Genomic DNA, 20,716 nt, shown 5'->3' with positions numbered 1-20,716 from the left:
TGGCTCTGAATCGAGAGGTTAGTGCAGATTACTTCGAACCAAACAACAACACCCCTGAATCTGGGCAACTCCCCTGTCCGCAGAGCAACTCAGATGCATATCACAAGAGAAAGAAAAGTCGAGGAAAAAAGAGAGTCACTAGTAGCAGTCTTCACACCGGACCCGGATCGAAAAGGGATGGGAACGATGGACAGTGCGACAATCAACAACATAATCCCTCTACAATGGATCTCGCACTTTACAACTACAAGAACGAGGATCGATTTGCCGGACCCATCTTCAACGATGTTGCCGACAAAAACAGACGCAGAACAGATCTGGGCAAAGCTATTACTGATGGTGATACACGAAATACCTGTGGGTCGGGTGACATATTCGAAATAGATGGAGAATGCTGCAATTTCGACGCCAACAACAGAAGATGGATGGATCTGCGCAGATCTGAGGTTGCACCTAGGTGTGAGCAACTCATAACCTCAGATACGGATACTGCTGGACACTGCTGTGACTCAGATCTCCAACAGCATCCCCTCCCATCATCTGCAGCAGTGGCTTGCATCTGCAGGGACGCCCGAGGAAGGATCATTGAAGGATTCACGAAATCTATAGAGGCGAAATCTGCTGAACTAGCAGAGGCACAAGCACTGGTAGAAACTCTGAACTTTATCTCCTCAAAGATTGTCCCGTATAGACCAGAACAACAGATACTCATTCACTCGAACTGCAGCACGTTGGTGGATGCGGTTCTCTCTTCAGAAACCCTAAGCTGGGAGATACAACCTCTGGTAGACCGGGCCAAGCGCAAACTGGAAGACTCGTCTAGTATTATTTTAGCCCATTGTAATCGCGATACAAACGGGGTGGCTGACCCCGGTTAGCCAAGGCCCATCGATTGGGATGCCTTCCTAGGGATTGGGTTAATTATCCCCCGCCTGCACTTTTGGACTTATTGTGTGCTGATGCTTCTTATGTGTGTACTAATAACTTCTCTTAGTAATGTAATACTTCTTGTTTGCTCAAAAAAAAAAAAAAAAAAACTATCCGTAACCCTCTATTTTTTTTTTCCTTTCTGAGCATAAGTTAACAATAGCACTATACGGCTTCATAAGAAGAATGGTTTTACACAAACTGGTTTAAACGACTTGCGCTAGACAAATTGCCTTTATAGGGCTTTGGGCTTCCGTTCCAAGTGGGCAATAATTCATCACGTGGTAGTGAAGTTAGTTTGCAGATACTGTGTAGTTCTCCACTTCTTACAATGGTTACGATGATCTAATAAGAGGAAATAACCAGAGAAAGTTGGACTTCGGGTATTGATTATGTAGGCAAAATGTTTTTTAGTTTTTTCATGATATCGATTGCTCAAGAACTTTGATCTCTATCGAGAATCAATGAAAAATATGAAATGAATAACCCTTTTGTGCTCCTTGATGAGTAACCTTCGTAGTCAGCTCTTCATTAGTAGGTCTACCTAAGTTTGATTGGTTGCTTAAAGAGCTATCTGATCCGATCAAATTAAAAACTACCATTCATTATTGAGGCCTTTTTTTTTTTTTTTTTTTTGAAAACAAGTAAATGATGAACATTGCCGGCCTTTGCCTTCAACCCAATCAGAAGAGAACTCAAGAATAGAGTAAAAAAAAAAATAAGTAAATAAAAATGAAGTAGAAGAACTCAAATTTCAAATTAACAAATTCAAACGAACAAATTCAAACTTGAAAATGATCTTTCTGATTGTCGAAGAATGAGAGGCAAGGAGGTTGATTGAGAAAGATCTCTTGTTCTTGTTATAAGATTGTGATTGGATCCACAAGTGTTTGGTAAAAAGAAGAATCTTCTGTTTTGAGAATAATCCAAAAAATGGTAAGTGTTCAATTGGATTATGAAAACGTAATTGAATTGATCTTAGTTACTCTTTGGGATGGCGTGGAAGAAGGGAGGAGATTCTCGAACGAGGAAAAGGACCTAATGACTTTGAAACAATTGAACGAGGAGCCGTATGAGGTGAAAATCTCATGTACAATTCCGTAGAGTGGCAATAAGGATAACTTATATGTCAACTTTTCCACTATCTGTCACGCCCCAAATCTTGAGTACATGCCCATCCCCTCTCTGGTCAATAAAATTTTGCAACTTCCTAGGACGAGTCACCAACCCTTTCATTTTAATGTACATGCAGAAGTGAATTACTAATTCCCTGACATCAATAGCTTGGGATAGAAAAGCAGGACACAGATTTACAAATACAACATGCTTTTATAAACATACTGAGTCAAGTACAAAGTCTATGACCAAAAGATTTCAAAAGAATGATTCTCAAAAAAAGGTTGTCCTATATGATCTATTCTTCATGTCCCCTCAACTAGGCTCCAGATCCACCACTCTGTGATCCTGAAAATTAAGCCAACAACGGAGTGAAATATAAATCTCAGCAAGTTCATGCTCTAAACCCCGATTAAGAGGGTAATACACCCAGAGGTGCCCTAACTACACAATCACACAATCAATGAGACTTACCTCGTCTCAGATCCTCCCTACAGGCCAGTACAGTTTATATCACAAACAGCACGAGAGCATGAGTAATAACCAAGCTCAATTAACTGGAACGCCACATTCAAAATCAACCAAGCACAGGGGTCCTGATTATAAGGCCAAATCGTTATGACACGTCCCATTCCATGTCACACAATTTTGTCCCATAATCCGACACCTTCAATTTAATTAATCATGCGTTTCTAGTTTTGATCTTGGCATATAGCACGACTTACTCTCTGTTCGGCGGTCTTCTAGCATTGTCAGGCGTCGTCTCACACTATTGAGTACGGCTACGTCTTTCCTAAACGGCTTTCTCAAAAGAGCTCGTGTTTAAAATCTATTGTGACCGGCTTCTCGTTGTCTAGGGGCGTCTCATATAAGGGTTACTGTATAGCTTAACAGCTTGTGATATGTTCTCTTAACCAACACACGATCACTCAATTATGGCCCAGGGTACCATGCATTACACTCAAATATCTCCATTAAAATGGTGAACCTGGCTTATTTTTTTCGTATTAGAAATACACGATAAAATAGTAATGTGTGGGTATACAGTCAACTTGACCAAGAAAAAGTGATATCTTCCAATTTAAAATCACATTGTTTTATATAGTATCTAAAACCATTTTCGGTGTTAAAAATCCGACACTAGGGATTTTCTGAATAAATATTGAAATTCACAAATTCTTGGAATAAAAGACCAAAAATCCAATCAGTACTCAATTTGCATAAATTAACACTAAATTGCAGAAATTAACCACATCATTGCAATCAGCACGAAATTCCGATTATCGGCTATCTCGGTCTAATTCCCAGAAAATATTTAATAATTAAATAATTATTGAAATTAATTAAATAAATCAATTTAAATACCAAAAATACTAACCTAGGCTTTAATTGCTAAATTAAATACCGAAACGGGCTCGGAAAATTCCCGAACCTATCTAGATAAATAGCACACCCTATCTAGGCCTTGATTAATTTAATCTAACCACATAACATGCATAATTAACTAATTAAGTCACTAATCTAATCTAACTAACCACCTAATTTCTAATTAAATTAAACTAAACACTCCTTAAACGTCATTAGCCTACTAAGAAGAGTTTAGTGCATAAACTCACTGGTTTAATGCGAAAACCAGTTCACTGCGACGGCGGCGCAACTACGGCCAAAACCCGAACTTTTGGTGGCGTTGACGGACACTTGGGTCGGTCCAAAAAGCCTTGCAAGCCTACAGCAAATTGCTGGGCGTGGTCTGGGCTTGGGCTTGGCTGAGGTTGTGCCTGCTTCGTGGGCTTCGAATGGCTTCAAGTGGACTGAGATGAAAATTTCGTGGGTTGCTGAACCGGGCCTAAGATGCTGGATGGATTGCTGGGTCGATGTTGGGGGTGGGCTGGACTTGTGTGGCCTTCTGCTAGGCTGAGTTCGCTGACTCACGCGGGATGGGGTTGGCAGAAGGAAGAAGCAGCTTCGACGGACGCTGCTGCTGTGGCGTTGAGGGGAAACAGGGTGGCGAGTCGGTGAAGGGAGCAGCTGGATGAAGGAAGGAGCTGCTTCGGTCAACACCTGGGCTTCGACGGTTGAAGGTTGACCCAAGAACGTGGCGGGGAGGGACGAGATGAAGAGACGCCGGCGGTTGACTGGGACGGGCAGCTTCGAACGTGGTAGCTACAAAGCTTGGTCGCTGGTTTCGTGAGAGGGGGGGTGTGGGGAAAGGCTGACAGTTGATCGCGCGTGGAGAGAAAAATGGAAGAAGTTGGCTGGTGGCAGAGAGAGAACTCGGTGGGGGTGATCAGTTGGCTGGCGGGAGGAAATCGAAGGAGAAGAAATTGAAGCAAGAGTGGTCAAGAGAAAGAGGGCTAGAGAGGGCGCACGAAGATGGAGGGAATCAGCCAAGCTTGTCCAAGAAGCTTGGGAGGGGGGGAGTCAACAATTATCCATCCACTTAAATGCATTGTCCCCCTATTACCTTCTAACAAGATAATGCCACAATTTAGTTCAAATTGAAGCCAAAATTGTAGCCCCTTCCATAGTTCCGAATTTTCAAATCTTAAGCCTCAATTTCTTCACAAATTCCCTAATTTGACGTTCAAATTTGCCAAGGAAAAAGCCCATAAATTTTTGCAAGTCCCCTTCGCCATATAGTTCGGTATAGGAGCCAAAATCCTGTTTAATTTGGCTCATTCGAATTTCCATTATTTTCCGAATCGTCCAAAACGAATTTCCGTAAAAATCTTGGAATCTTCGAAAAATTTTCGGAGGATGAGTCGACATTCCTAAAATAAATTGTGACATAACAGAACTTTCAATTTCTAAAATCGGGTTCAAATTCGCGGTTAATTTCAATCTAACGCAACTTTAGCATGACTCGGTCTATCGGGTAGTTTTTAGGAATTTTTAGTGCAATTGACCCGTGGTTGATTATTTTCGAGCCACATTGTACATCTTTGACTCATTGACGACTCTCGGTTATTGTGAAAATCTCGAGATTTCAAATACAAACATCGGGTACAGAAATGACAAAAAAATCGGTCTAGTGCCGTTCGATGAGAATTTTGCAATTAGGTGGAATTACCCATGCACTAATTACATATCTCATCGAGTTGACCTATCTTCAACCTCTGATCGATTTTTAACGGTATCGTAATGACCCTTGCAGATCAACATGGTCGAGTAGTCGATTCTGAGTCGAATTCTCAAGTCTATTATGTTTAGATTCCTTAACGGTTTTCCCAAATAGTCTGGTTATCTCATGAGTGACCAACTCAGAGAATAATACTATAGATGCGTCAATGAAAGGCCCAATTTATTTAATCGAAAACAAAATCTGAAAATTCAAGCCGTAACACTATCACCCCCAAAAAACCAAATTTTGCCTTACATAAAGTTGCCATAGTATGATTAACCATTGGATTTGAAATCATTGCTTATATACTTGGTATTGGCCACAATTTACAAGCACATTCTATAGCCGCACTTTTCAATGTAATTACTATGAGCTAATACTTCATCTATAAATCTTGTTCCTTTTTCTTTAGGATTGATCAAAGTGGTACATTAGCGAAAGATATCATAATAATAAGTTTCTAGGCTTAACTAGTAGAAGTCTTCAACTTGATTGCCAACTTGGGTTGCCAGAGTTCCCAAACATTTGCCAAAGTTTAATGCAGTTAAAATAATTATCAACTGGTTAGAACTTAGAGCCACCAATAACAACAACAACAACACCAATAATAATAATAATAAGCAATATAGTTGTTTTTTGAAAACATTTTAATGAGAAGCTATGCTTATTTTTACAATGTAACAGTTTTTTGCCAAAACAACTCTATGACACAATTATTGGTTTTAATGAGAAGATTTTAATTATTATAAAACTAATTACGAATTTTTTTGACGGAAAAAAAATTGGCGTCATATTTTCCTCCTATAATAATAAATTAAAGATGAACTCATTTTTCTATATGATTTTTTTTTTTTTTTCAAAATTATGAATAATGTTAATTTCTATTTTTGAAATAACTATTCATATTGTCAAGCTAAATGTCACTATACTATTTCGCCGGAATTTATCCCGTCATCATCTACCTTTCACCAAAAGTTGTTCTTTGATATTTATTTGAAAGGGACAAGTTTTGTGCCGACTTTGAACGGGAAATATCACATGAAACAAGGAAATCAACAACTTTACTTCAAACAAAACTATATGAACATAAATTATGCCAGAATTTTTTTGATTACAAGCCCTAGAAAGTACTGACTCCATAACAAAATTGAATGTAAACAAATTATGTTGAAATTTAATTGACGACAAAACTTGAGAACATAAAAATGTTATGTTGGAATTTAACCAATGGTTCGACACCTATGATAAAGATGTACACTAGAATTTTATTGATGACGCAGATCTAAGAACTACAACTAAGAACTTGTCGGAATTTAATTGATGCCATGAATTTGAAAGATAAATATAGTACATAAAAGTAAAGATAACTAAAAGATAGTAAATTTGTTTGATTTGTGTGAGAGCTTTTCAGCAGATTAATGATGGTATTTATAGTGGTTGTGCCATAACAGTCTCTAAGCAATTCTCCTAGTTGTAGCCACATTCCTTTACCTGCGAAAACTTTGTGCTCGTACTCTTGTGATACCACAGTCTTACCTTTAGGTGGTTGTTCCTTCAAAATGCGTGCAAGTTGCTCCACGTCTTTCATTACTTTGTTCTTAGGGGCTTCAAACTTGTAACGATGGCTTGCGACCCTTTCTATGTTTAGCTTTTTCCTGGTACCTTGACAATTTTATTGATCTTGCTATCCATTATCAGTCATCGTTAACTACAAGTCGTCATATATCAACAATTGATAGATAACAATCATCAATGGTTGCCAATACCAACACCAATCTTGATCGTCGATGATGAATCATGTGCTTGATTATAACACTTTAGTCATGTGTCTACTCATATTGTTAACTTGTCCTTTTTTCGGTGCAAACACTTACTAATTCATTGGATTAAGTTTCGCAAATTTTATCCCCTTTGAATGCTAAAACGACAATTAGTAATACAATATTGTACTACTTATTGTATTTCATACGATGGTAACATTTATGTAGGAACTTCGGTTGTGAAAATCAAATTATTTGTCGGTGAGCTTCAATGGTTTGGTTTTAGTTCTGGTCTTTTGAGAGAGCCTTGGCACTAAATTACTTTAACCATGTCAATGCACCTAACCCATAGACAGATTAGTTGACGACGGCTTAGTATCTAACAGTAAATAAACTTTTATGAAATGTGAAAATCACGAGATTTTTATAACCGTACTCGCTTGACGTAGGCCGGGGAAGGAGAGGAGAACTAAAATAGCTCACTTTGTTTTGTCTTATTTTTGCATAAGCAATCAGTATAATAATGATCCAACAATTTTGCTTCTTTGGCCCAAATAAAGAAATCCCTTAGATATGAACAAGTTGAGATGGCCGAGTTGGTCTAAGGCGCCAGATTAAGGTTCTAAAACTTCGGACATGAGCAGAAACGCGAGACCCTTCTGGTTCCCGCGTTACTGTTCATCCGACTGGTGAGCTGCTCCATCTTGAAGTTCTAGCCACCCGTTTGAGCTAAAATTTGGAGGGTAGGTTCGTCTCTGTTGTCTCTTCCTTCCCTCCGAACGAATTTGGCTGGGTCGACCTACTTCTCCAGATCTTGCCAACCCTAGGAGCTTCACATCTGCTGCTCGTCTGGTCTAATTTCCCCGTGCTGAGGGAGTCTCAGCTGGTTGTTCGTTTAGTGCTGCTCCATCAGACGACGTCCTTGGTGTATGGGGAAGGATGAGCTTGGTTGTTCGGAGTTTCCCCTGTTTTCAACCGGCTTCATTGTTCACCTTTGACGGACTCCTTTGCTGGTTCGGCTTTCCATCCTAGCTGGTGCGACTGCCCCATCTCTCGGCGCTTGGTAAGTCCCCTTCCCGAATCATTTATGGCGAATTGCGGATAGGGTTTATCAGACTGCTATGGTTTGTTTCATTCTGCTGAGATTGATGGACTCGGGGTTGAATCGAGTCTTGGCGGAGGATGGGGAGACCCCTGCTCGAAGCTTCTCTCCTGCTGCTGCTGAGATTTCGTTATTGGCTGGTGCTCCGGTGAATGACCACAATCTTGGGACCTCAAATCCATCTGTTGCGTCTGGTAGTGGTGATGTGCAACCCCCTCGAGCTCCGGCTGCTGCTAGAACTCGTAGTAGGGGTAGGTCGCGCTCGAAATGTCCTCAGCTGAGAAGAGAGGCTAGTAAGGCGAACCCTCGCACTTCAGTTGCAGTTGCGAAGACCGTGGCTAAAGGGTACGAGCTGGAATATACCCCTCTGACTTTCAGGAACAACAAACCGGTCATTGTTATGACAGAGCAAGATTTACAAGCGGCAGATCCTAAGCTACACGACTGCTTATTGGGTTACTTTCTTGGGCGACGCCTCCCATTTAAAGTCGTTGAGGAGACTCTAAAAAAAGCTTGGGGACCAAACCTATTCGAGATCATGTCGAATGGACAAGGATCCTTCCTTCTCCATATCCCGGACAGGGACTTTAGGCGGAAACTTCTTGAAGGTGACCCTATAACCGTTGCTAGAATTCCTCTAGCTCGCGGCAAATGGACCCCCGGTTTGGAGCTCGGGAAAGCCGCTCGGCTTTCGGTGCCGGTATGGGTGAAGCTAACGAAGTTGCCCTACTCTTTCTGGTCAGCACAATCCATTGGTAAAGTGGCTAGTGCTTTGGGGAAACCATTATATGTGGATCACCGAACTGAACAATTGAAGGCAATGTCGTTTGCACGGGTCTGCGTTGAGATAACTGCTGATCAACCTTTGTGTGACTCAATTGAGCTAGAACATGAAGGAGAAACCATTGAGGTTGGAGTTGAATATGAATGGAGGCCAGTCGCCTGCTCAAGTTGCGGAATTTTTGGTCACAAGTGCCCTCCATCTGCTGAAAAACCTTCTACTTGTGCCTCGGAAGCACAACCTTTGGTATCTACATCCGGAGTTCATCCTTCTCCATATCCCGGACAGGGACTTTAGGCGGAAACTTCTTGAAGGTGACCCTATAACCGTTGCTAGAATTCCTCTAGCTCTGCAGCAGTGGACCCCTGGTTTGGAGCTCAGGAAAGCCGCTCAGCTTTCAGTGCCGGTATGGGTGAAGCTAACGAAGTTGCCCTACTCTTTCTGGTCAGCACAATCCATTGGTAAAGTGGCTAGTGCTTTGGGGAAACCATTATATGTGGATCACCGGGCCGAACAATTGAAGGCAATGTCGTTTGCACGGGTGCGTTGAGATAGCTGCTGATCAACCTTTGTGTGACTCAATTGAGCTAGAACATGAAGGGGAAACCATTGAGGTTGGAGTTGAATATGAATGGAGGCCGGTCGCTGCTCAAGTTGCGGAATTTTTGGTCACAAGTGCCCTCCATCTGCTGAAAAACCTTACGCTTGTGCCTCGAAGCACAACCTTTGGTATCTACATCCGGAGTTCATCCTTCTCCATATCCCTGGACGGGGACTTTAGGCGGAAACTTCTTGAAGGTGACCCTATAACCGTTGCTAGAATTCCTCTAGCTCGCAGCGATGGACCCCGGTTTGGAGCTCGGGAAAGCCGCTCGGCTTTCGGTGCCGGTATGGGTGAAGCTAACGAAGTTGCCCTACTCTTTCTGGTCAGCACAATCCATTGGTAAAGTGGCTAGTGCTTTGGGGAAACCATTATATGTGGATCACTGAACTGAACAATTGAAGGCAATGTCGTTTGCACGGGTCTGCGTTGAGATAACTGCTGATCAACCTTTGTGTGACTCAATTGAGCTAGAACATGAAGGAGAAACCATTGAGGTTGGAGTTGAATATGAATGGAGGCTAGTCGCCTGCTCAAGTTGCGGAATTTTTGGTCACAAGTGCCCTCCATCTGCTGAAAAACCTTCTGCTTGTGCCTCAGAAGCACAACCTTTGGTATCTACATCCGGAGTTCATCCTGCTCCTGCTGCATATACGGTTCTTCCCTCTCTGATGGATACCGCCCCTACTCAGCAAGTGGTAGTCGAGGCCTCTTTGGCCCCTGTTTTACCTTCGGCTACACCACAAATGCCGCTGCCTGTAGTCCCTGATCCCACCAGCATCCTTCCTGTTGGACCGTCTAGTTCGGGTGAAGACAAGATTCCAGCCCCAGCGACTTTGCCTTAGGATTCTTCTGATCCTATTCTTGCTGATTTGGGTTGGAAGAAGGTCAAGAATAAGAAAAAAAAAACAGTCTCCAGCCAAGGATGAAGCTTCCTTCCGTCTTGCCCCGCCCAGTGAAGGGGGTAGCTCTTAAAACTGAAGTCCCCTTTACCGCCGAACCTAGCTATTGTGGTGAGCTCCAAGCCTCCAAAAAGCTCTTCTCAGGTTACTATCAGAGCTAATCAAGGGCGATCCCAGCAGAAGTCAGGTCTCGCGTCCCCTGTTGGCTCTCACCATAATTCAGATGTAGATGAGATTTGTAGTGATGATGATCTGCTCTCAGATAGACCCCTGTCCTCAAAAGGCCCGAGTTCTTCTAAGGCGGTTATGAGCGTTCAGGACCAACTTTTGTTACTTCCACCGGACCTTCCTGCACTGCCCCCTTCGGCTGTTCCTAAGGCGACTTCTACTAGTCGCAAGGCCTCCAAGAGGAGGTAAGTCCCTGTTTTCCCCCTCCTAATGTTTTTTGGCTTCTGGAATATTACAAGCATGATGAATCCCATCAGACGTGCGGAAATTAGAAAGTTTGTTTCTTCAAACAAGTTGTGCCTGGTGGGGCTTTTTGAGACTAAAGTTCCTGAATCTCTTTTTGATTCCATATCTTTTACCTTGCTGAGAGGATGGAAGTGGGTCGCCAATTATGATTGTGCCTCGCATGGTAGAATTTGGCTAGGGTGGAACTCGGATTTTGCAAATTTTGATCTTATCTCTACTAGTGATCAGGCTATTCATGGCCGCTTCAAGCTTAATGCCATCAATACCTCCTGCTGCATTTCGACGGTGTATGGAGAGCACACTTTTGTCAAACGCAGGTCTCTGTGGGAGGATCTCGTCCATTGCAATGATCTTTTTCAAGATTCCACTTGGCTTGTGGCGGGCGATTTCAACGCTATAAAGGACCCTTCTGACCGTCTTGGTGGTTCTAATACTTGGTTGCCATGTTTTGATGATTTCCGGCTTTGTCTTGACCAAACATAATTAGTGGACCTCAGGTATGTTGGTCTCCGGTATACTTGGTCAACTTCGGCTGGTTCCTCAAGGAAGCAAAGGAAGATTGACAGGGTCTTAGTTAACACTAAATGGAACATCGACTTCTCCTTTTCAGAAGCGGCTTTTTTGAACCCCAGAATATCTGATCACTCTCCGATGTTTGTCAGGGTATTAATCCGCCATCCAAGAAGAAGCCTTTTAAATTCTTCGACTTTTGGACTGAGCATCTAAACTTTCTAACTATTGTCCAGCAAGCATGGAACTCTCCAGTGATTGGCTATCCCATGTTCAGGCTTGTCTCTAAATTGAAATTTCTAAAGGCTTGCCTCAAATCGCTAAACCAAGAAGCTTTCTCGGACATCTCTATTAGATCTACTAAAGCTAGAGAAGCTCTTCGGTCTACTCAAGTTGGTCTCCAATCTGATCCTAATAATGTTGATCTTGCAAAACTTGAAAGATGCCAGCGACGTATTTTTATTGACCTTCGTGGTCAAGAAGAATCCTTTTATCGCCAGAAATCAAGAGTTAAATGGCTTAAGGAGGGAGATCGCAACACAAAGTTTTTCCACAACTCTGTGAAGGCGAGACACCTCACCAATCAAATCCTCTCTGTTAAGGACTCCTCTGGCTCTCTTATCACCGATCCAACTCGGGTGCCGCAGGTTTTTGTCTCTTTTTTCTCGGATCTATTATCCCCCCATGATACCCTTGTCAAGCCGTCCCTGGAAGACTTGCAGCAAGTTATTCGCAGCCCACTCTCGGATGCCCAAGGTTGCTCCATTGCTGCACCTGTCTCGGACTCTGAGATTAAAGACACCCTTTTTTCTCTTTCAAGAAGTAAAGCTCCGGGCCCTGACGGCTTTACTGCTGAATTCTATAAAAACAATTGGAGAATTGTTGGACCTTTGGTGATTCGGGCTGTGAAGGATTTTTTTTCCTCAGGTCATCTCCTGAAAGAAGTTAATGCTACAATTTTGGCGTTAATACCTAAGGTACCTAATGCTTGCGAGGTTACTGATTTCAGACCTATTGCGTGCTACAATACTATTTATAAAGTCATTACAAAAATCTTGGCAAATCGGATTGCTATGGTTCTAAATAGTATTATTAATCATGCTCAAAACGCCTTTGTCAGAGGTAGGAGGATTAGAGACAACATTTTATTGGCACAAGAGCTATTTGCAGGTTTTCACCATGATCCTTATCTTCCGAAATGTGCCATTAAAGTTGACTTCCGCAAAGCTTATGATACTATGGATTGGGATTTCTTGGAGTTAACCCTTCTAGCCTTCCGGTTTCCGGAGTGGTTTATTAAACTGGTCATGGTTTGCGTTCGCATGCCTATGTTCTCTATCTCTATCAATGGGGAGCTTCACGGCTTCTTTGCTAGTGGCAAAGGCATCCGGCAAGGAGACCCGATGTCTCCTTATCTATTTACCCTTGTGATGGAAGTTTTTTCGGGCATCATCAATCTGAGGACCTCCGTCAAAGATTTCAAGTTCTTTTGGAGATGTAAATCTACGAGACTCTCCCATCTCTTTTTCGTTGACGACGTCTTCCTGTTCTGCCGTGCGAATCGGAAGTCGGCGGTGGTCCTTAAAAGGAGCCTTGACACGTTCTCCTCCTAGAGCGGTCTTGTACCGAACAGAAACAAAAGTGATGTTTTCTTATCGGGAGGCTCCTCTTCCCTTCAAAGGAATATTCTATCTACATTTGGTTTTCAAGAAGGCAAACTCCCTATTCGGTTTCTAGGGGTACCTATCATCTCTTCTAGATTGACCAAGACCGACTGCACTGAGTTGATCAACCGTATTACAACAAGAGTCCAATCTTGGACTCATAGGTTTCTCTCTTTTGCGGGGAGACTCCAACTTATAAGGTCCGTTCTCCATTCCATTCAGGCGTTTTGGGCTAGTGTCTTTTCTTTACCTGTTGCTGTTCTTCTGAATATTGAGTGCATCTTGAGACAATTTCTTTGGAAAGGTTTTGCCCTGGGAAAAGGCGGGGCCAAAGTCTCGTGGCTAGATATTTGCATGCCAAAATCTGAGGGTGGCTTGGCTATTAGAAACCTTAAATATTGCAATAGAGCTTCCTTGCTCAAATACATTTGGTTCTTATTTACTGATAAGGAGTCACTTTGGTGTCGTTGGATTCACTCAAATTTCTTAAAGAGAGTGAATTTCTGGATTTCTCCTCAACCAACCTTATGCTCGTGGGCTTGGAAAAAAATCTTGCAGCTCAAGCCCTACTTTCACTAGTCGTTTCGTTGGAAAATTAGCAATGGAATGCAGACATCTTTATGGCATGATAACTGGCTTCCGTGTGGTCCTTTGGACACAATTGTTCCTTCCATTGTAATGGAGGACTCGGGTTTATCTAAGATGGCAGCTGTCTCCGAATTGTACACCTTTGCCCCGGCCTTTAAATCCTGCCTAGAAAGTTGGGGCTTCTCCTTGCCAGTGCTTTCTAATGTTTGTGACCGGTTCCTTTGGTGCGGTGATTCTTCGGGCCTTTTTTCGGTTGCTTCGGCCTGGAATTTAATCAGAGTTAAAAAAGATAGAGTTCCTTGGGTGACTCTGGTTTGGGATAATGTCTTGGCACTGCGTTATCAATTTATGTTGTGGCTTATTGCCAAGAAGCGCCTACCGACTCAATCACTCCTACTTTCTTACGGTAGGATTGACTACTCGGTCTGTGCCTTTTGCTCAACTCAGCCGGACTCTATTGATCACCTTTTCTTTTACTGTCAAACCCCTACTACCCTAGCTTATTTCTGGGCTTCTAGATGCAACCTACCTTGGAGAATCAGACCGTGGACCGAGACCTCCACTTGGGCTCTAAAGTTTTTATCGGATAAGGATTGCTTCCACAAAATTGCTAGGTTCTCTTTTGGAGCTCTGTGTTATCTAATTTGGAAGAAGAGAAATTGTATCATCTTTCGCGGTGAAACTGTTTCCGTGTCGGCTCTCAAAAAATCATTTGATCAAAGTTGTCAAGGACAGAGTTCTCTCCTTCAAGAATGTGTCTCCTACCCCAAGAAATAGAAGACTTCAAAGGAATTGGGGCTTCGACCCCTCGGTCTTTTCTCGGTAGCTTTGCTTGTTGCTGTTGGTGCTTGTCTTTGTACCGTCCTAGTTCTCTCGTCCCACTTTTAAGCGTGTAGTAGAGGTTTGCTAGGTTTGGTTTTGCCTCGGCCCGGGTTGTGGGCATTTTTCTTCTTTCTTTTGTTTTCCCTTCGACTCCCTTCCACTCTTCCTGCTGCGCAGTCAGAGTGTAAGTTGGCGCCGTTTCTTATTTGTCCAAAGTTATCAATATATTTCTTACATTTCACCAAAAAAGAAAAGAAAAAGAAATCCCTTAGATACAAGGTAAAATGGTTATTGTCTTATGGTTGATAAGAGATTTCTCTTACGCTTGTGTAGCAAGGGCTCTTGGAGACTTTGACATGATCAGGTAATGAGTACCATGTCTCAGTCACTCAATTGGTCCACCAATCCATCATTATCTATCATGCGTGATGATCGCTCATAGTAGCAATCCCTTCTAGCCGAAAGAATTCATAAGTGACGCGGATGCATAAACACCTATTGCTCCTGGATGAGTTCCATAGGCCAGCACTTCGTTGGTAAGTTTGCCCCTAGTTTGGTTTGGTTCCTTAAATGACTATCTGATCCGACCAACTTCATAAACCATAGATAGCATGCTAGCACGCATGTTCTTTCCCTATACATGATCCAGACTTGTCGTTGGTTGCGCAAGGCTGCCTTCTTTTCTGGCTTAAGCCACAAATCTATCATAATAAAAAAAAAGCTTAATCGGCGGGAGATTTTTTTTTTTTTCTTGATCACCAATTTGGATTGCCGCAGTTACTTGAATGAGAAAGAAAGCATACACCATTGTGGGCGATGGGTGCTGTTGAAGCCCTTCATCTCTAAATTGGATCGGGTCAAATTGTTCATGCATGCCAATGGTTCTCTCAATGAGCTCAGTACTACATATCATTTCTCGTTCAAAGCCTTCAGATCTGAATAACACATATGGAAATCATCTGTCTGAGCCGACGCCTCAGCGATATCATCACATAGTTTACCATAGTATACTGGTACAGAGGTAGTACAAAGAAACTTTCTTTAACCTCCGCAACACTTCAACCACTGCTGAGCATCCAACGAGGTTACCCAAAAAGATAAAAACTGGTAGGAACCAATACATAGATGTTGACCGTGATGATGCCTTCCCTCGTGAGCCATGCTCATTTTCATCCTCTGTTTAGTCAACCCCCCAACTCCGTTTCAGCCTTGACAGAGGAATAGTTCTCTGGATGATGAGAGATGGAAGGAAGAGAGGGCCTCGCTTTTATAGGAGGTTTAGAGGCGGTGGTTTAACTGTAGCACCCCATGATTTTGGCAGTCTTTTCACACGACTCGTCTGTCAAATTTCTCGGCTTAGCTACTAAGTATTTGAGCAATCCGTGTGAACGCTGTGGATGAATACTTTTCAACTACGGACGAAGGAAAATGTGGTCATGTGTTGCCCAGGGGAGCAAGTTCACGCGGGATTGAAATAATGGTGGTCGCTCTCTATGTGTTGAGATATGGGACCAGAGATGGGGACGCGGATGTCGACACCTTCTCATTTGCGGCTGGACGGTTCTGGCTTGGTTAGATGAGCAGATAAATTTTGCTCCTTTGGCCCGCAAAAGAACAGCGATTGAGGGGTTGGAGACTACCGACCAAAAAAAAAAAAAGGGTGCAGACTTGCTCTCGTGGATCTGATTTCGTTTTGTGCTTATTTAATTAACCATTCTTTTGATTTTACTGAGCATACTCTTCAATGCAGTTAAAACGATTATCAACTGATTAGTAGAGCTACAAAGTGTTATAACTTTATATTGTTGAGCTAGATGTCTCTCTATTCAATGCATTAACACCTTATGATTTCATTAGAGTAAACTTCACAATCTCATCACCTTCGAATGCCAAAACTACAATTAACAGTGCAATAATTGTATCTCATAGGACTGTAAGATTTGTATACGAACCTTGGTTTTGAAAATAAATTTAATTGTAAGTGACTTTCAATGGTTTGGCTTTTGTTCTAGTATTTTGAGGGAGCCTTGGTACTAAGTTTCTTAACTATGTCAATGCATCTTGCCCATAAGAAGATTACTTGACAATCAATTAGTGCCTAACTGTAAATCGACTTTTATCAAATGTGAAAGGCCACAATAACCACCCATTGATGACCTTGCTCGCTTGACCTAGGGTAGAGAAGGGAAGGACAACTAAATACAAGATTGTGCATTTTGAAGCAATTGATAGCTTATTTTAAGGATAACTACACTAGAAGTCTTAAAACTTATTGTAAAAGTGCAATTGAATTCTATAATTTTCAAAATATGTAATCGAATGTAAAACTTATTAAGGCCGCCACCTAAGTAGCATTGATATCGACACGCAACACGTGACACGACACGACAAGACACAACGACACGTCATTTCTCAAAAAATAAAGAATTTCAACACGTTGGGACACGTTGTATATTAAATGTATATTTTTATATATACATAATAAATTATTATTTTTATAATTATTTTGATCAAATTAATTTTATTCAAATTCACAAATAAATAAATAATAAAAAAACCTAGAATAAATTTACACTAAAAATATTAATCCACCATTCATTAATATAATCCATTGTTTCAATTTGACAAATTTAACTCCATTCCAATAATTCATAAAACTTGGAGAAAAAAAATAAGCAATTCACATTCTAGACTCGCATGTTAGACATATTAGAAGAGAAGAGAAAAAAGCCTTTTGGGTGAATTATGTATCACGAAAAATGAGAGTATGAAAAGAAGAGAATATTAGGTTTTTCTTCTTTTTTTTGTTTATTATTTTATTTATACACACACACACACATTTTGATCTCTTATTTATTGAAATTTTTTAAAATTGACCTCATGTGTCGGAAATTCACATGTCGAAATTCCGACTTAAGTGTCGGAAAGTATTAGGAAAGTTGATTAGATGTCGGATTTTCCGACACGTGTTAACCAAGTGTTTGAGAGTATTAGACACGTGTTGAAGTGTTCGACATGACACGATGATTCTTGGAGAATGTCAATACTTCATAGGCCGCCACCACCCAACATTGGAGGGGCGGTAGGGCTAAGCCTAGATTTCAGTTGAGGATGCCCAAATTTGGGCGATGTCGGCCCCAAGCGAGGGTTGGTGACCCTCGCTACCCCTCACCTTGGGCTAGCACCTCGCCTAGATTTGGGTGACGTCGGCCCTTGCCGGCCTTAGGTGAGGCCTTATTGGTCCCTGGTGAGAGCCAAAATTACCCAGATCTGGGTGAGCCTCACTCAAGTCCCAAGAGCGCCGGCCGCCCTCCCCTTAAGGTTGCTACTTTGTCAGCCTCACTGGCAATGGGCAGCGGTGGTGCCCTCCTAGCAAGGCTTCCCCCTTTTTTTCCCATTGTTGTTTTGTAAATTAAATCTCCGCTTCTCGAAATGGTTATGAAGATCTAATCAAAGGAAATAATCAAAGAAAGTCCAACTTTGGGTGGCGAGTATGTTAGGCGAAACTTTCTTACTTTACCCGAGGGATTTGAATTAGGCCCCCGCAATTGCACTTTGCCCAAGATGAAACGAGTCTATTTTATTATAGCTATCGCCCTACTTAAAAAAAAAAAAAATAGACTTCCATCTGTGAATCTTGTTCCTTTTCCTTTCGGACCGATCAAATTGGTAAATTAGCAAAAGATTTCATAATAATAAGTTTCTGGGCTTAACTAATAGAAGATGTTCGATTTCTTGATCGCCAATTTGGGTTGCTGGAGTTACTTGCTAGGTAGCACGGACACGTTCAAAGGGCCTCCGTGTCGTGTCGGACACCCTGACACGTGTCCGACACGCTCAGACACGTTCGGACACGCGATCAACACGTGTTGGAGTTTCCAACTAGTAGTCAACTCTTTCCGACACGCGCGTCGGAGCATGTCCGGAGGGTGGATCTGCAGGTGCGAAGGAAGAAGGTCATGGAGGGTGGAGGCAAGGTGAGGGAGCCGAGGCGACGCTGGGTGACGGCGAGGGAGGGCTGCGACCGCCGACTGCAACGCCGAGATGAAAAACCGCAACACCGCGGAGGGCTGGACGCGAGGCTACGATGGCAAAGGGAAGAACGGAGGCGAGGCAGCGGCGAGAGAGGTGGAGACCGAGCAAAGGGAGAGGAAAAATAGGGTGGTTGCTAGGGTTTTTGCCCTTTGGGCTGTTTTTAGGGAGAAGAGAAAGGAGAGAGACGAGGCGTTGACGGGAAAGAAAGCCTAGGGAAAGAAAGCCTCGTGCAGGGGAAAGAAGGGAAGTGACAGGCGCAGGGCTGGGTGGGGGTGGGGAAGAAAATGTGTGCTGAAATAAATGGGTGGGACCCATTTAATCCTAAAAAGAAATATTGAACATTAAATAATTTTATTAATATATGATAAGGCTAAAAAATAAATAATTGACAGGTTAAAAAGTTATTTCAAAAAATAAAAGCACTAGATATTAAATAATGATAAATTTTGATCATCATAGAAAAATATAAATTTATTTTGACAATAATCTTTCCTTAGTTATATATTTCATGATAACTTTTGTTAAAGTAAAAAAATGTCTTTCCAATTTTTTATGAATAAATTTATTAATGTTATTAGTATAGATTTATTATAGGCTCTTTTTTATTGTTGATTTATTTATGAATTTGAATAAATTAATTTAAATATAATAATTAATCATGTATATATAAAAATATTTATTTAATATTTAACGTGTCGGAACGTGTCGGAATACTCTACTTTTTGAGAAATGGCGTGTCGCGTGTCGTGTCGTGTCGCGTCGCGTGTCGAGTGTCGGTGCTACCTTGGTTACTTGTATGACAAAGATGGAGAGCATATGCCATTGTCCGTGATGTTTGCTGTTAAAGCCCCTATCTCTCAATTAATTCTGGTCAATTTGTATAGGCATGCCAATGGCGCTCTCGAGGAGCTCAGCAACATATCAGTTCTAGTTCATAACCTTCAAATCTTCTGCATATAATATATGGAATCATTTGATCCGAAACCTCAAACGACGGATCCCATCACACTAATTTTCAGTGTACCATTGAATAATATTGGTACACAAACAGTATAGAGAAACTTCCATCAACCTCCACAACACTTCAAACAGCTGAATCTGATCATCCAGCGAAACTACTCAGAAAGATAATACTGGTAGGAGCCAAAACATGAAATCCCCAAGACGCATTTATTGCTGACACGGCGTCATTACTGTCCAAGAACCAACTCCAAGCGTCCTCTCTAGTCGGCAGTCAGAGCGAGAGTATCGAGTTGCTCGGTTATGGGAGTTGGTGTTGCAGCCACGACTTCTTGTTCTTGTTGCTGCTCCTGTTCCTCTTCCGGTTCCAGTTGCTCTGCACAAGTATAACGCCTCCCGAACCGACCATGCGCATGGCACCTCCTCCCTTTGTGCCCATGACTGTGACCTTTGCAATGACCATGATGACCATGTTTGAGAAGTCCATGCCCGTGGACTAAAAGAACCCTCACATGATGCCCATGTCCTAGAGTACCGAGTTGCTTGGTTATTAGAGTTGGTGTGGCAGCCACGACTTCCTGCTCCTGTTGCTGCTCTTGCTCCTGTTCCGGTTCTGATTGCTCCGTACAGGTATGATGCCTCCCAAACCGGCCTTGCGCATGGCACCTCCTCCCTTTGTGAACATGACCTTGACCTTTGCAATGACCATGATGATCATGTTTGAAAAGTCCTTGCCCATGGACTAGAAGAACCCTCACATGATTCCCATGTCCAAGAGTATCGAGTTCCTCGGTTATTGGAGTTGGCGTCCCAGCCACAACTTCTTGTTCCTGTTGCTGCTCCTGTTGCTGCTCCGGTTCCGGTTGCTCCATACAGGTGTGGCGCCTTCCGCACCAGTCATGCGCATGGCCCTCCCTCCCTTTGTGACCATGGTCGTGACCTTTGGGATGACCATGATGACCATGTTTGAAAAGTCCATGCCCATGGACTAATGGAACCCTCACATGATGCCCATGTCCATGTCCATGGAACCCATGACCCCTACGTCCTTTGAGACCATGCCCAAAGAGAAGTCCTACATGGGGACCATGCCCACCATGATGCCCATCTCCGCCTCCGTTACCCATCCCATGATGACGATGTCGACCGTGATTATGCCTTCCCTCGTGACCCATTCTCATCTTCATCCTCTGTTTCGTATTTAACCCCGACTCTGTTTCAGTCTTGACACAATAATAGCTGTCTGGATGATGAGAGATGAGAGGAAGAGAGGCCCTTACTTATAGAGTTTCACGAGGCGGTGGTTCAACTGCACCAGTCTATCAAACATGGCGATCTTTTCACACGCCTCTT

The 20,716-nt window shown here is 42.4% G+C and overlaps 2 protein-coding genes across 2 annotated transcripts; one reads left to right on the top strand and one right to left on the bottom strand.

Annotated features, from left to right (window-relative positions):
• The first annotated feature begins 9,647 nt into the window (after positions 1-9,647).
• LOC120287202 lies at positions 9,648-12,907 on the top strand. The gene is made up of 6 exons (XM_039299917.1): positions 9,648-9,695; positions 9,813-10,196; positions 10,455-10,723; positions 10,796-11,221; positions 11,330-11,447; positions 11,531-12,907. The coding sequence occupies exons 1-6, from the start codon at positions 9,648-9,650 to the stop codon at positions 12,905-12,907; spliced, it is 2,622 nt and encodes an 873-aa protein (XP_039155851.1).
• Positions 12,908-19,626: 6,719 nt separating this feature from the next.
• On the bottom strand, positions 19,627-20,490 carry LOC104417066 (zinc transporter zipt-7.2). Its single transcript, XM_039299916.1, has one exon. The coding sequence runs from the start codon at positions 20,488-20,490 to the stop codon at positions 19,627-19,629; it is 864 nt and encodes a 287-aa protein (XP_039155850.1).
• Positions 20,491-20,716: the final 226 nt, after the last annotated feature.

This window comes from Eucalyptus grandis, chromosome 8, assembly GCF_016545825.1.
Source record: "Eucalyptus grandis isolate ANBG69807.140 chromosome 8, ASM1654582v1, whole genome shotgun sequence".
Taxonomy (NCBI): Eukaryota; Viridiplantae; Streptophyta; class Magnoliopsida; order Myrtales; family Myrtaceae; genus Eucalyptus; species Eucalyptus grandis.
Note: the sequence above shows the minus strand (reverse complement) of the source record. Positions and strands in the feature narration are given on the sequence as shown.